This window comes from Pogona vitticeps, chromosome 1 (assembly GCF_051106095.1).
Source record: "Pogona vitticeps strain Pit_001003342236 chromosome 1, PviZW2.1, whole genome shotgun sequence".
Classification (NCBI taxonomy): Eukaryota; Metazoa; Chordata; class Lepidosauria; order Squamata; family Agamidae; genus Pogona; species Pogona vitticeps.
The window spans coordinates 36,449,988-36,463,207 of record NC_135783.1 but is presented as its reverse complement, the minus strand read 5'-3'; the positions used below and the strand labels follow the sequence as shown (position 1 = coordinate 36,463,207).

Below are 13,220 nucleotides of genomic sequence, written 5' to 3'. Positions count from 1 at the left end.
CTAGGGGATAACATTCTCCATCTCTGCATGCAAGGCTTACTGATGGCAAGGGAAATATGCATGGTGTTTGAACTGATCATACAGTTGTAATGGTGCAGCAGCAGTATGAGAGCATTTTTGCACGTCTCCTGGTTGATTTTCTGTGGGCAACAGTCTGTGTGAACAGAATGTTGGACCCAATAGGCCTGTGCTCTGAGCCAACATACGTAGCTCTTGTATTCTTCTCTAAATTATCCACACCCACTTTGTACTTTGTAGGGATCTAGGAGTACCCAGTCACAAACTTCTTTAACCAATGACTACCAAATAGTAAGGTGTAAGACTAGATAGGAGAGGATGTGCCAATGAAAAGGGAAGGGCAGAATCACAGGACACATGAAACCTTTCTCCCTGCCAACTAAGACTGAGGTAGGCCTACTGACATATTGGATACACACTTGATTTGCAATGCCTCTCACCACTAGTCCCTTCTCTGTCTCCTGCAATTAGGAAATGGTTTTATTATATCTATTATTGTTAGCCGCCCAGAGTAGACTTTGGTCTGGATGGGTGGGGTATAAATTTAATAAATAAATAAATAAATAAAATAAAATAAAATAAAATAAAATAAAATAAAATAAAATAAAATAAAATAAACATTACAACAGCTTCTCTGGCTACTAGTTCATTTCTAGGTATGATTCAAAGTGCATTTCTCAAATCTATAAAGCACTAAACCACCCAGAGTAGTGTGAATTTACTAATTGGGTGGTATATAAATTAAATAAATAAACAATTTGTGCTCAGGTAGCTTGCAGGATCATATATCTTCATATCAACCTCCTTTAGTTTCAAGATATTTCTCTTAGTTCTACCACTTTCATGAGCACGCTTGGTGTAGACACAGGAGGGGACCTTTTCAGTGTCTGCTGCCAGGCTCTGGAACTCCTCTTGTTCTTCCACCAGCAGACAAAGACCTTCCTTTTTAGGCAGGCTTTTAATATAGAAAGGGTATAGTTGTCCTTTTAGCATTTTAAAATATATTTTGAATTTGTTTTAATGGAATTTGATTTAGGACCTTTTAATAATTAATGTTCATAATTACTTTTTAAAAGAGTGATTTTTAAAGTATGTTTTAATATTTGTGAATTAAAATCATGTAAGCTGCTTTAAATGGATGCATACATTCTTATGACTGCTGGTTGAAGCTTGTACTAAACAAACAGAATTTGTCTGTTCAGAAAAATGCTGAAACACCTAGTTTTGTATGATGTTAGGATTTAGACCAGTATTAATTCTTTGTGAGACAGCAGAACAAGTCTTATTTTACTCTAGGAAGGAAGAAGTGTTATGTTTTCACATGGGGCTCATTTCCCTGTTCTTCCATCTGTTCTCAGGTCCCCAGCTACTTGAATTCACCAGGGCTGTAGTGTTAGTGTCATTTGCTTTCAGGGTGCTTTGAAATATTTGAATTGCTTGTGGCAATATGAAAATAATTGGTTTAGACATACTAATGTCAGCTGTTTCTAACTTATATTTATGATCAAAGTCTACAGTGTAAATGTAAATAGAGATGGGAACTAACCACTGGTTTGACAGTTGGGCACAATTTGTTTACCAGCCAAACATCTGATCCGCGGTTCAGCACCCCACCCCCTTCAGTGGGCGCCACTGAGAGGCAGTGCCTGGAGGAGGTGGGGCACTGCCATGAGTGGGGGGGCCCAGGAGGGGGCAGGATACCAAACCGCTAATCAACTGTTCAGCTGGTACATGAACCATGCCAAACCAGTGGTTTCTGCCCATCACTAGCAGGAAAGTATTCAATTATGCATTTGAATGGAAAGGACAGGTTAGTAAACCTGAGTTGATAGCTGTTTTTAAAAAAAGATAATTCAAAAAGTATTAGTGAGCTTGTATCTCAAAATGACTGTATTTCTACATTACATCTTTGTAGTGGAGCCGACCTTTCAGCTCTTGTGCGAGAGGCTTCCGTTTGTGCCCTGAAAGAGGAAATGGCAATGTCTAATGCCACCAATAGAAAAGGTAAGGAGGTGGGGAATGAAATACAGTGATCTGAAGGTGGAGTAAGCCTGCAGTTTCTTAGCCAGCTCTTAAACATTAAGAGTGTAATGCATCAATCAACCAAAGCTAGGGAAAAGGTTTGTGTTGAATGATTTTAGTGTGGTTTCAATAGAATAAAACTGAGAGGAGGAGGGCTCACTTGAACGACTCCTAGTCATTGGTATATGCATAAGATTCCAATGTTTGAAGAATGAAGGTCTCGGTCTTTGTCTGTATCTCTGTCTCAGTCTCTACTAGCTGTCTATATATATTACTATACAATTAGAAACGATCCAGTGGGACAAGATGTGTGGAGTCCATGGTGTCCTTTCAAGTGCTGCCATTACAATCAGCTAATTTTTAAAGTATACTATTCTGCTAAGGATTACAGTTTTTAAAAACCTAAACAACAAATCAAGAAGTTTATAAAATAATAACAGCCTTTCAAACTTTATAGACTATGTAGTATATATGTCTTCCATGTAATATTTTAGGTGTACACATACACGCACACAGACAGAGCAACAGATATATGAGGTAGAATTTAAAAACTACTAAAAGCAATTATTGATTTTTATTTGATTTATTATTCTAATTTATTAGTTTATTATTTAGTATTATTTCATTTAGTCTGCAAAAATGAAACCAACCACTGAAACATGTTATAAGTCTACTGTATGTACTATAGTTAAGAGGAATTAACCAAGAACAGTTCAGCAGTTTTACATCCTCAGTGAGTAAGTAGGAAACAGAAGCTCTGCATCCACCATTTTTCAGAGGAATAGCAAGTAAACAAAAGTATGGTGGCCTTGAAGAGCCTGAAGATGCATTTTAAAACAACTGAGTCAGGACCACAAATTAGATGGCAATGAAGATAGGAACAAAATATTCAAATGCTAGAATGCAGCAGATTTGCCTGGGCACGGCCCTGACTTTCTGTAAAAATCAGGAGACTGAAAGATGGCCATTCTAGACTAAGCAGCCAGTGAGGAAACTACAGTATCTGGAAAAGAATAATTTGAAGGTTGTGCCTGTTAGGCTAGGTAGGAGGGAGCTAGTTGAGGCCGTGGTTTGATTCATGTAAGGCAAATGCATACATCCAAACACCTTATTTATAAATTATTAAGTATATCAATACCTTGCCTTTAGCTAAGCAGGCTCCTGGAGCTGCTTACAATATATAGATAATAAGACAATACCTTTAAGACAAGACATAGGAAGAATAAGGTAAGTGGAAGTAGGAAGGCAAGATGCAGTTAATTGCCTATCATTATTACGAATCTTACAGGGATTGTGGGATTCAGGGCTTCAATTCAAGTGAATGAGCACTAGAAGAAAGAGGCATTTGTGCTGCAGATCTTCGCATAATCCTATCCAGAGGTTCAGGTGATGCATGAAATCTGGGTGCTTTTGCTAGACGGAAGGAAAAAAGTATTCTCTACATCTTGAGATGAGCAATGAGTTTTGAATAGATCTTCTACCTTCTGATTGGTTTCTCTCCCTATCAGTATTAAAACACACATCTCATGACAATGTTTGCTTAATGGTTTTGTGGAATGAGCATCATTGTATGTTATCACAGCAGTATAATTGCCATCTGTGTTTATAGTCTTTGTAGTGAAACCAAGAATCAGTGGGCTATAAGAAGTGTATTACTCTTACCTAGATGCTTTCTAGTAGGTCCTCATATGCAGGATTTTCCTAATACAGTATTAGTATCCCAGATTAATATCCTTTCTTTTCTCTAGAATAAAACCACTCAGTGCTAATGCAAATACTTTAGCAAAAACTGAATTTTAGCATGTCATGAGTTTTACATACAGAGCAAATTCACACAGACTACATTCACTGGAAATTTTAACAAGGCTCCTGAATTAGGCCTTCAAAGGAGCTAGGTGCTCACATAGATGGCAGAATGGAAGAACACATTCATTTTGCCATGCTATTCTGGTATTGTCCTTGGATGAATATATAGACTGTAGCAAAACTTTTCTTATTTCCGTTTCACCACTTACTAGCCCCTATGAACTGCCAATTGCATTTTGCTTTTCTAAAGATTACCCCTTCACGGATTGCTGCCTTGTTGTGGCGAAGGGGCTTGAGTAATTCAGGGAAGCTATGGGCTATGCCATGCAGGGACACCCAAGACAGACAGGTCATAGTGGAGAGTTCTGACTAAACTCAATCCACCTGGAGCAGGAACTGGCAAGCCACTCCAGTATCTTTGCCAAGAAAACTCCATGGACAGAAACAAAAGACTAAAAAAATGACGCTGGAAGATGAGCCACTCAGGTCGGAAGGCATCCAACATGCTACTGAGGAAGAGTGGAGGACAAGTACAAGTAGCTCCAGAGCTAATAAAGTGGTTGGGCCAAAGCCGAAAGGACGCTCACCTGCGGACATGCCTGGAAGTGAAAGGAAAGTCCGATGCTGTAAAGGAAAATACTACATAGGCACCTGGAATGTAAGATCTATGAACCTTGGTAATCTGGATGTGGTCAAACAGGAGATGGCAAGAATAAACATTGACATCCTGGGCATCAGTGAACTAAAATGGATGGGAATGGGTGAATTCAATTCAGACAATTATCATATCTGCTATTGTGGGCAAGAATCTTGGAGAAGAAATGGAGTAGCCCTCATAGGCAACAAAAGAGTGGGAAAAGCTGTACTGGGATACAGTCTCAAAAATGATAGAATGATTTCAATATGAATCCAAGGCAGATCTTTCAACATCACAGTAATGCACCAACTACTGATGCTGAAGAGGCTGAAATTGACCAGTTCTGTGAAGACTTACAACACCTTCTAGAACTGACACCAAAGAAAGATGTTCTTCTCATTCTAGGGGACAGGAATGCTAAAGTAGGGAGTCAAGAGATAAAAGGAACAACAGGTACGTGTGGCCTTGGAGTTCAAAACGAAGCAAGGCAAAGACTAATAGAGTTTTGTCAAGAGAACAAGCTGGTCATCACAAACACTCTTTTCCAGCAACACAAGAGGTGACTCTACACATTGACATCACCAGATGGGCAATACTGAAATCAGATTGATTATGTTCTCTGCAGCCAAAGATGGAGAAGATTTATACAGTCAGCAAAAACAAGACCAGGAGCTGATTGTGGCTCTGATCATCAGCTTCTTATAGCAAAACTCAAGCTTAAACTGAAGAAAGTAGGAAAAACCACTGGGCTAGTCAGGTATAGTCTAAACCAAATCCCTTATGAATACACAGTGGAAGTGAAGAACAGATTTACAGAATTAGATTTGGTGGACAGAGTGCCTGAAGAACTATGGATGTAGGCTCGTAACATTGTGCAGGAGACAGCAACAAAAACTATCCCAAAGAAAAGGAAATGCAAGAAAGCAAAGTGGCTGTCCAATGAGGCCTTACAAATAGCAGAGAAGGGAAGCAAAATGCAAGGGAGATAGGAAAAGTTACATAAAATTGAATGCAGACTTCCAAAGCATAGTAAGGAGATGCAAGAGGGTAAGAGGAAAAGGGGACGACAGATGACGAAATGGTTGGACAGTGTCATTGAAGCTACCAACATGAATTTGATCAAACTCCGGGAGGCAGTGGAGGACAGGAGGGCCTAGTGTGCTCTGGTCCGTGGGGTCACAAAGAGTCAGACATGACTTAACGACTAAACAACAACAAAAAGATGGATCACTAATTCTCTCTGACTCATATACTTTCCCATCATTAGTGTTATTTAAGAGTCAGAGCATATTGGGGACAGTTCTGGAACTCTTCAAGCTTTTCATTTGTTTGAGCAGGGCAGATCCAGAATAATGGATTGCTACAGTGTATGAAATCCCACATATACTTACACATCCTAATTTTCCCTCCTCTGATGCATCCAAATCCTTATAAATGCCTGTTTCATCTTAATAAATCTTCTGTTGATATTTGGCTAAGTGATGTATTGTCACCATATTGTATGAACATAGGCTTTTAAAACAGATGTTTAGGATATCAATGCCCAGTTGACCCTGGTTAAACTTGGAGATAAGTGGTCAATGAAATATAAGCAGAATTATCACAAATACTAATTTGTTCAAAGACAATTGATGCTACTGCAGTTGTCTTTTTAATTATGTCAAGTGATTCAGGTTTCATTTAAAGAAATATATTGTGTTCTGCAGTCATGATGAAGCTTCTCATATTCTTAACAGGACAAATCAAGATTGCCAAAAAACACTTTGAAGCAGCTTTTAAGAAAGTTAAATCTTCCGTCTCAAGAAAGGTAAGAAGTTATATGTTCTCATTTACTGACTTCACATAAGGATGATAAAAAGCAGTATAATAGGAGACATCAAAAGAATATGCATTAAGGCACGGGTGTCCAACCTTTCATCTTCCCTGGGCCACATTAGAAGATGAAAATTTGGTTTGGGCCACACATAAATTTGGTTTGGGCCGCATGGGGGGGGGCAGCCCTAGCCGTCCTCCGCAGCCCCGCTCCAAGCGCGCTTACCGGCAGCTGTGATCTCAGACAGCAGAGGCTGCCAGCTTCTTGATGGGGATGGCGCAATGAAGTCACGCAGCCCACCTCTCCCCTCCCCTCATGCTCCTTCCTTCCTTCCCTCTCTCCCCCCCTACCGTAGTGACGTGCCCCAGCCTCATTCCGGCCCCAAGCACTGGCTTGGAATTTCTTTAAAAATAAAAAATTGTATTGGGCCGCATTATGAGCCACCCTGGGCCGCAGGTTGGACAAGCCTGCATTAAGGTATTTAGCATTGCTACGAGCTCAATATATCCTTAAAAAAAAAGAAGAAGAACTCTACTGTAAATCATGGGGTCAGATAAACTAGGCTGTTACTGTAGGACAACTTTAATCGACCTGCTTGTCTCCAGATGTTTTGGGCTGCAAGTCTCATCAGTTAATTTGCTGTAGTTGGAAGTCCAAAATATTTGGAAGGCACCAAGCTGATAAGACTGCTGAAAAAAGAGAATTGTACCTGTGTGATTTGATTCTGCCCCTTTGTCCCCTTGTGTGACATCCTGGTGTAAAGATGAATCATGTACTCCAAAGTTCCCTAGTAAAACGTCTTTATTGATTATCATGTTTTTGTAGTCTTTTTCAACAGTAGCATCAGCCTCTTGTTTCCTGGAGGTGGCGCCAAACTTTTCTTTATCTAACTCTAACAAATTCCCCTTCAAAATGGGTAGCGGAGAGTTCCAAACTTGTCCATACCATTTGGGTTCTGAGCCCAGGTTTTCTGATACAGTTCCTCTCAATGTTACTGAGGGGGGTGAAAGATCCAGCCCACCAGCGGCTCCCAAACCCTTTTGCCTGGCGTAGGTCTCAGAATGGGACGAAATGGACTGACCCCACGGGGTCTCCCAGGTTTCTTCATACCTTGATTGTGTTCCCTCAGTTGAGCCTCCCTTTGCAGCCAGGCTTTGTATTTCTTTCTCTCCTCTCTCTCGCCTTCGTTTCCCCTGCAATAGGTGGTTTCCTTTACTTCTGTCTATTCCACTCTTTCTCTGCGTATTCACAAAGAACTCTAAATTCCACCCATTCCCCTGTTCGGCGGTCCGCCTGTATCAAATCTACTAGGTCTTCCTTTTCTTCTACTTTCTCCATCCAACATGCTTCTTCCTTCTCTGTCTCCACCAACTGCCTTCCTCCTTCCTTCCTATCTTCTCCTCCTGCTGAAATAGCACCCTCTCTCATTTCCTTCCCTACATCCAGTCCTCATAAGTTTTTTATTAGGTCTAACAGCTGTCCCTCGGTGTTCTCTCTTGAAGAGACAGATGGTATACCTTGTGGAACACCTCTGGGGTTGCTCCCAGCCTCACAACCTGGCTATGTGTAATATCTCTATTGTTCAAAGAGTAATAGTTCTCTTCATTCATACCTTCCAATGTGTTTAGTAGGCTTAGCATCAGAACCTTCCAACTGCTATGCTGATGAATTGCAGTGTGAATCTTTTCAGAGAAGAAATTGGATTTGGAAGATTTTTCCCCCTATGACATGTTTGTAGCAATCCCTGAAAGGATAAGGAGCATTGATCCCAGCACCATGGTAATACTTTCACTTAGGGATCAAGTTGAAAATATGGACATGTTCCTGGACCTGGGTTTCATGAGATTCCCAGATTGCAGCCATGTCCAGGTTGGCCTTTCATCAACTGAGGGTTATTGCCCAGTTCCCCCCACCTGGATGACGGAACCCTGAGGACTTTGGTGCATGCACTGGTGATCTCCAGGGTTGACTACTGTAACACTCTCTACATGGGACTCCCTTTGAGAGTTACCCAGAGACTGAAACAGACCCATACTGCAGCTGTCAGACTAGTGGGTGTGAGGAAATCTGACCTCATCTCTCCAGTCTTGGTTTGCCTGCGCAGGTTACCTGTGATGTCCCAGGTCACATTCAAGGTTTTGATGTTTATCTATAAACCCCTCCAGTTTGGGACCTCGTTGCTTGTCACAGAACAAGCTGCACCACCATATCCTCTCAGGCTCTGCTTCTCAGTGTTCTCACTCTGAAGGAGGCCAGAAAAAATGTTCTACTAGACGTTGGCCTTCTCGGTTGTGGGACCATCCCTTTGGAATTGGTGCCTAGTCAAACTTACCTCCCTGCAAACCTTTAAGAGGTTGCTCAGGACACTGCTCTTTACAGGGCTTTTGATGTCAACCTCACATGAACTTGCCATCTGCTCTGGCTGTCCAATCATTGGTTGATGTTCTCGGTTTCCTCTTGGGATGCTGGAGCTGATGGCTTTATTTTGTGTTTTATCAACATCATTATTGTTTTATTTATTGTTATTCTTTGTTTGGTCTTATTGTTAACTGCCCGGAATAGTGCTTTTCACAAATTGGGTGATATAGAAGCCTGAGAAATAAATAAATAAATATGTTAGTGAAAAATGAAATTTTCAACCACACCACATCTCAAGCAACTTTGTTTGGCCCTTCCTCCCTTTTAAAGGAAAAGAGGGGAAAAGAAAACAAAGCAGCAAAAGCACTGCATTCTTGTCACTTCCTGTATCCTGCTCTGTTCTTTGCTTAAGCTACTTCACAGTCTTCAGAAATTGAAAGTCTCCTCCCTCTCCCCAAGGAGGGAGGAAACTTTTATTTTTTTTTATAAAAGACATGTTGCATCAGTGCTGCTTTACAAGGGCTTTAAAACTAAAACCTTTGCTGCTTCTTGTTCCCTTTCCATGAGGGAGCAGGAGGAAGCTTTCAGTATACCCAAGATCGTGAAGTGGCTTAAGCAAAGGGGCAACTTAAATTATCCACTTTGGTTTGATCCCAGCAGTCCCTCATGGTGGAACCAAACCAAACTGGAGTAATCCTTCCTGCACCAGAAATAAATTGTCCCTTGACGAGGGATCTAAAAAGAAGTGGGTAGGTACGGATCAGGAACAGAGAGGTTTGTGATGGCCTGTATGTCACATTGTCATTGGAGAAAGGAGCAAATTAGCCTATCTCCAGACTAGACCAATATGTGGGGCAAATTGCCATCTGATTGCACACTAAGCTTAATGGCTGAATGGGGATTTGAACAGAGAGTACCTGAGTTGTGGTCCAGTACTGTAACCACTGGCTCTCTACAAATGTGACTCTCACACCTCTCCTCTGCTTTAATAAGGTGGAGCTAAAGCTTATACCACCATTTCCATTTATTTTCAGTCTTCTGTCTTCAAGTTGCCTCAAAATGCTATTTCTAGATTAGAAAGCATTCTTTTCAGATGCAAAATAAAATGCTAGGTTTTGTGAGTGAGTTTATTCAAGGAGCAAGAATGAAACGGAAGGCCATTCTATGAATGCTCCATGTTCCCTGCTTATTGAAACCTGTTGTATTAGCAGTATGAGACTCGAACTCATCTCCATGACATGTCAGCTTCTTAGATGCAGGTTTTTATATTTGGGGATCCCCTCACTGCATCCTGAAGTCATTTAGACCTAGGTGGGCAATACTGCTGTACTCCGTATCCTTGAACGTTAGCACAAGGCCATTCTTTTGATAATTCAGAAAGTGTTGTTTTCTGGATTTAAACGAGAAATACTTCAGCTGAATCTCAAAAAGGGATTTATCTATGTACATATTTTGTACTTGATCTACCTCCAAAACAACATCATCCTTTTGGTCCAGTTGGCCAAGATTCAGAGATAGCACCATGCATCTAGGGCAACGGTGATGTTATTGAATGTTCTCCTGCCTGTTTAGTGCATTGCATCAGTAGGTTTGTCATACCATCATCTGCAGTGCATTTGAATGTATATTATTACTTGAGAAAGCAGTGGAATTAACAATGTCTGTAATGTTCTATTTTTGTCCAAACAAGCCTGGCCTGATGGAACAATTGCTGTGCCTGCAGCAGAGTACAGTATCTGCTTACATGTTGGGAGTTGGGAGGGTGAAAGTCTGCTGGCTAATAATGGAATATATTGGGCCACCTCCCTGTTTACTTATGGTACCATTTGCTTCTCCAAGAAGATCTGGGGATTGTTTTCAATCTGTTCTGAAAAGATGCTGCGTTTTTTTAATGGGCCTTTAAAAATAGTTTTAATTTTGTTTTTAAAGAAACCTTAAATCTGTTTTATTGTCCCATCATTTGAGAACTTTAGTGGGCAGGAAAGAAATAAATACTAAATGAGAAATTATATATTTTGCCTTTCCCTATATTTCTTTACTAAAAAATGATGCTGAATCATTACCACTAAGCAGACGGGCCTGTCCTCTAGTTTTCTCTGTGGCAAAGTTAAAACAAAGTCTTGCCAAGTACTGTGCTTGTATTTCAATCTGTTTATATCTAGGTCACATTTTCCTCCTACCTCTGCACTTAGTTCACTCAGTATTCTCATTCACTGCTTGTTTTTCCCCCTTTAATTAGGACCAAATCATGTATGAAGAACTGCGCCAGTCACTGAGCAGATGACAGCTGGAAGACACCTGAGACTGGTATGGTTGCTTACCATGAGGATTCTTCCTTGATTCTTCCTTCAGTTTCTCTGAAGCCCATTTGTGAAACAGCGCCTGCCCTCAGTCTTGCTTGACCATTGGTCATGGCACTGTTGGACAATTTTCATAAAATATTGTGTCTTCTTGTATGCAGCCATTATTTGGCTGTTGGTCCTTAGCAGCTATAATGGAAACTCACACCCTCTGTTGCCATTTCAATATTAAAAATTTTCTATGGAGAAACAGTGCCTAATTTCCTGGTACTCTGAGACATTTCTATTCTACAGAAACAAAAGCAGACAGGCAGGTAATAGGAGCCGTGTTGCTATGGAAACGGCACCTTTTACCACCTACTGCTCTATTCATATAAAGTGGACAGGATGAAGGCAATCTGAAGTACAGAAAGGAGAATGGATGTCATGAGTCTGACCTAGCCCATTTCAGCCAAATCATTAATGTGTTTTAAATTCTGTAGATGGGTGTGGTAATCAAGTAGGTGGTTCAGTTTATATGGAAGTGCCTAACTTCAAGATCCTGAGATATTTATTTATTTATTTATTTATTTATTTATTTATTTATTTATTTATTTATTTATTATTTTATTTGTTTGATTTATATCCCGCCCAACTGGTATATTCTGCCACTCTTATGGTAGAATATTCTACCAATAGTCTACCACTCATATGCCCTTGAACTTGGGTAATCACTACCAACAAAATATCTGAAGTGAAGTCGGTGTGTTTAAATCCTGTTCTGCCCACTATTAATTTTTTTACGTCATTAAAAGCCATCAGCCATCATGACTAATAGTGAGGAGACCTGGAATTTTGATTGCTACTCAGGTTTCTGCCAAGAATGCACTCACCCTTAAGCAATTTCTCTTATAAAAGTCAGTCAGCATGTAACACATGATTTACGTATGGTTATGTCAACAAAGCCGTATAGGTGTTTGAAAACTCAGCATCCACCTAAGAGTCAAAATAATTTTCCCAGCATCAAATAGAGCACTAATGTTTTGCTGATGCAGAAATCCCTACTGATCAAAGGTTTATTTTAGAAGCCATCTTGGTCCTCTCGTCCCAGAGGTTTGGCATCAAGACTGTTTTGATATGAGAACTTTTACCTCGATATCTGGCCTCGATATCTGGCGGAACGCCTACTCCCACCAAAATCTACCCGTGTCACACGTGCGAGCCAGGAAGTGAGGCTGAGGAGCCTAACGCCGAGGGAGGCCCGGAAGGAGAAGACAAGAAATTGGGCCTTCTCGGCGTTGGCTCCTTGCCTCTGGAACAATCTACCTCCTGGGATTTGCGGAGCTCCCTCGCTGGGTATCTTTAAGAATCAATTGAAGACATGGATGTTCCGGCAGGCCTTCCCACCAGACAATTCCTGATCCTCCTATTCTTTTCTCCTTCTCTGGTTTCCTTTCTTGTAAGCTTTTTACTATTTATGTTGCCATATCTATGTTTATTTTTATTTGCTGATCGTTAGCCGCCTAGAGTAGTCCGAGCTGACTAGATAGGCGGGATATAAATTAAATAAATAAATAAATAAATAAATACAAATTTTGTATTCTATCCAAAACAATGCAGCCAAGAGGTTTCTCCTTTCACTACTTTTCCCATTTAACCTTGAATTATGAGAAGTAACAGTCTATACTGTTCATTTCTTGTTGTCATCTAAATATTCTAGCTTTGTGCATTTTTTAATCTTTGTTTGTCCACCTTTATACTTACTCGTTGCCATTTTCACCTGTGATAAAGTCACGTTTCAAATGCTTTTTTCTTTTTCTTTAATATTCTGTTAGGTAGTTTTCATGCCATACTGTAAACAATATTGTTAATTATCATCCTGCTTGTGATTACTATCACGTCTTATTGAAACACATGGAACAAAACCACATAAACGTATCTCCTGCTTATTTTATTAGAATTTAATCATGATTGTAGCTATATTGACTGTTGGTTGTCGTGGGTTTTTCGGGCTGTTTGGCTGTGTTCTGAAGGTTGTTCTTCCTAACATTTCACCAGTCTGTGGCCGGCATCTTCAGAGGACAGGAATAGTACTCTGTGCTCTCTATATTGACTGTTCTTTGCAGATTTCTTTCTAAATAGATAGGCTACAGATACAGTTATTGTGAGTACTGTAATGGAGTCAAGCATTTAATGAAACTCTATTTGGGTGATTTTTAAAAATAATCCATATTAAACTTGATTCTATTCAATTTCAATGTAACAAGATACGTCTCATCTTCCAGTT

The 13,220-nt window shown here is 40.2% G+C and overlaps 1 protein-coding gene across 3 annotated transcripts in view; it reads left to right on the top strand.

Moving 5' to 3' along the window:
- Positions 1-11,204, top strand: part of NVL (nuclear VCP like) — a 65,789-nt gene extending 54,585 nt beyond the window's left edge. For all 3 annotated transcript variants that reach the window (XM_020786565.3, XM_078382988.1, XM_078382989.1), the window contains 3 exons: positions 1,934-2,022; positions 6,220-6,290; positions 10,894-11,204. In XM_020786565.3, coding sequence (XP_020642224.3) covers positions 1,934-2,022; positions 6,220-6,290; positions 10,894-10,938 — 205 coding nt within the window. In that variant the 3' untranslated portion in view covers positions 10,939-11,204. The remainder of the gene's footprint in view (positions 1-1,933; positions 2,023-6,219; positions 6,291-10,893) is intronic.
- The last annotated feature ends 2,016 nt before the right edge of the window (positions 11,205-13,220 follow it).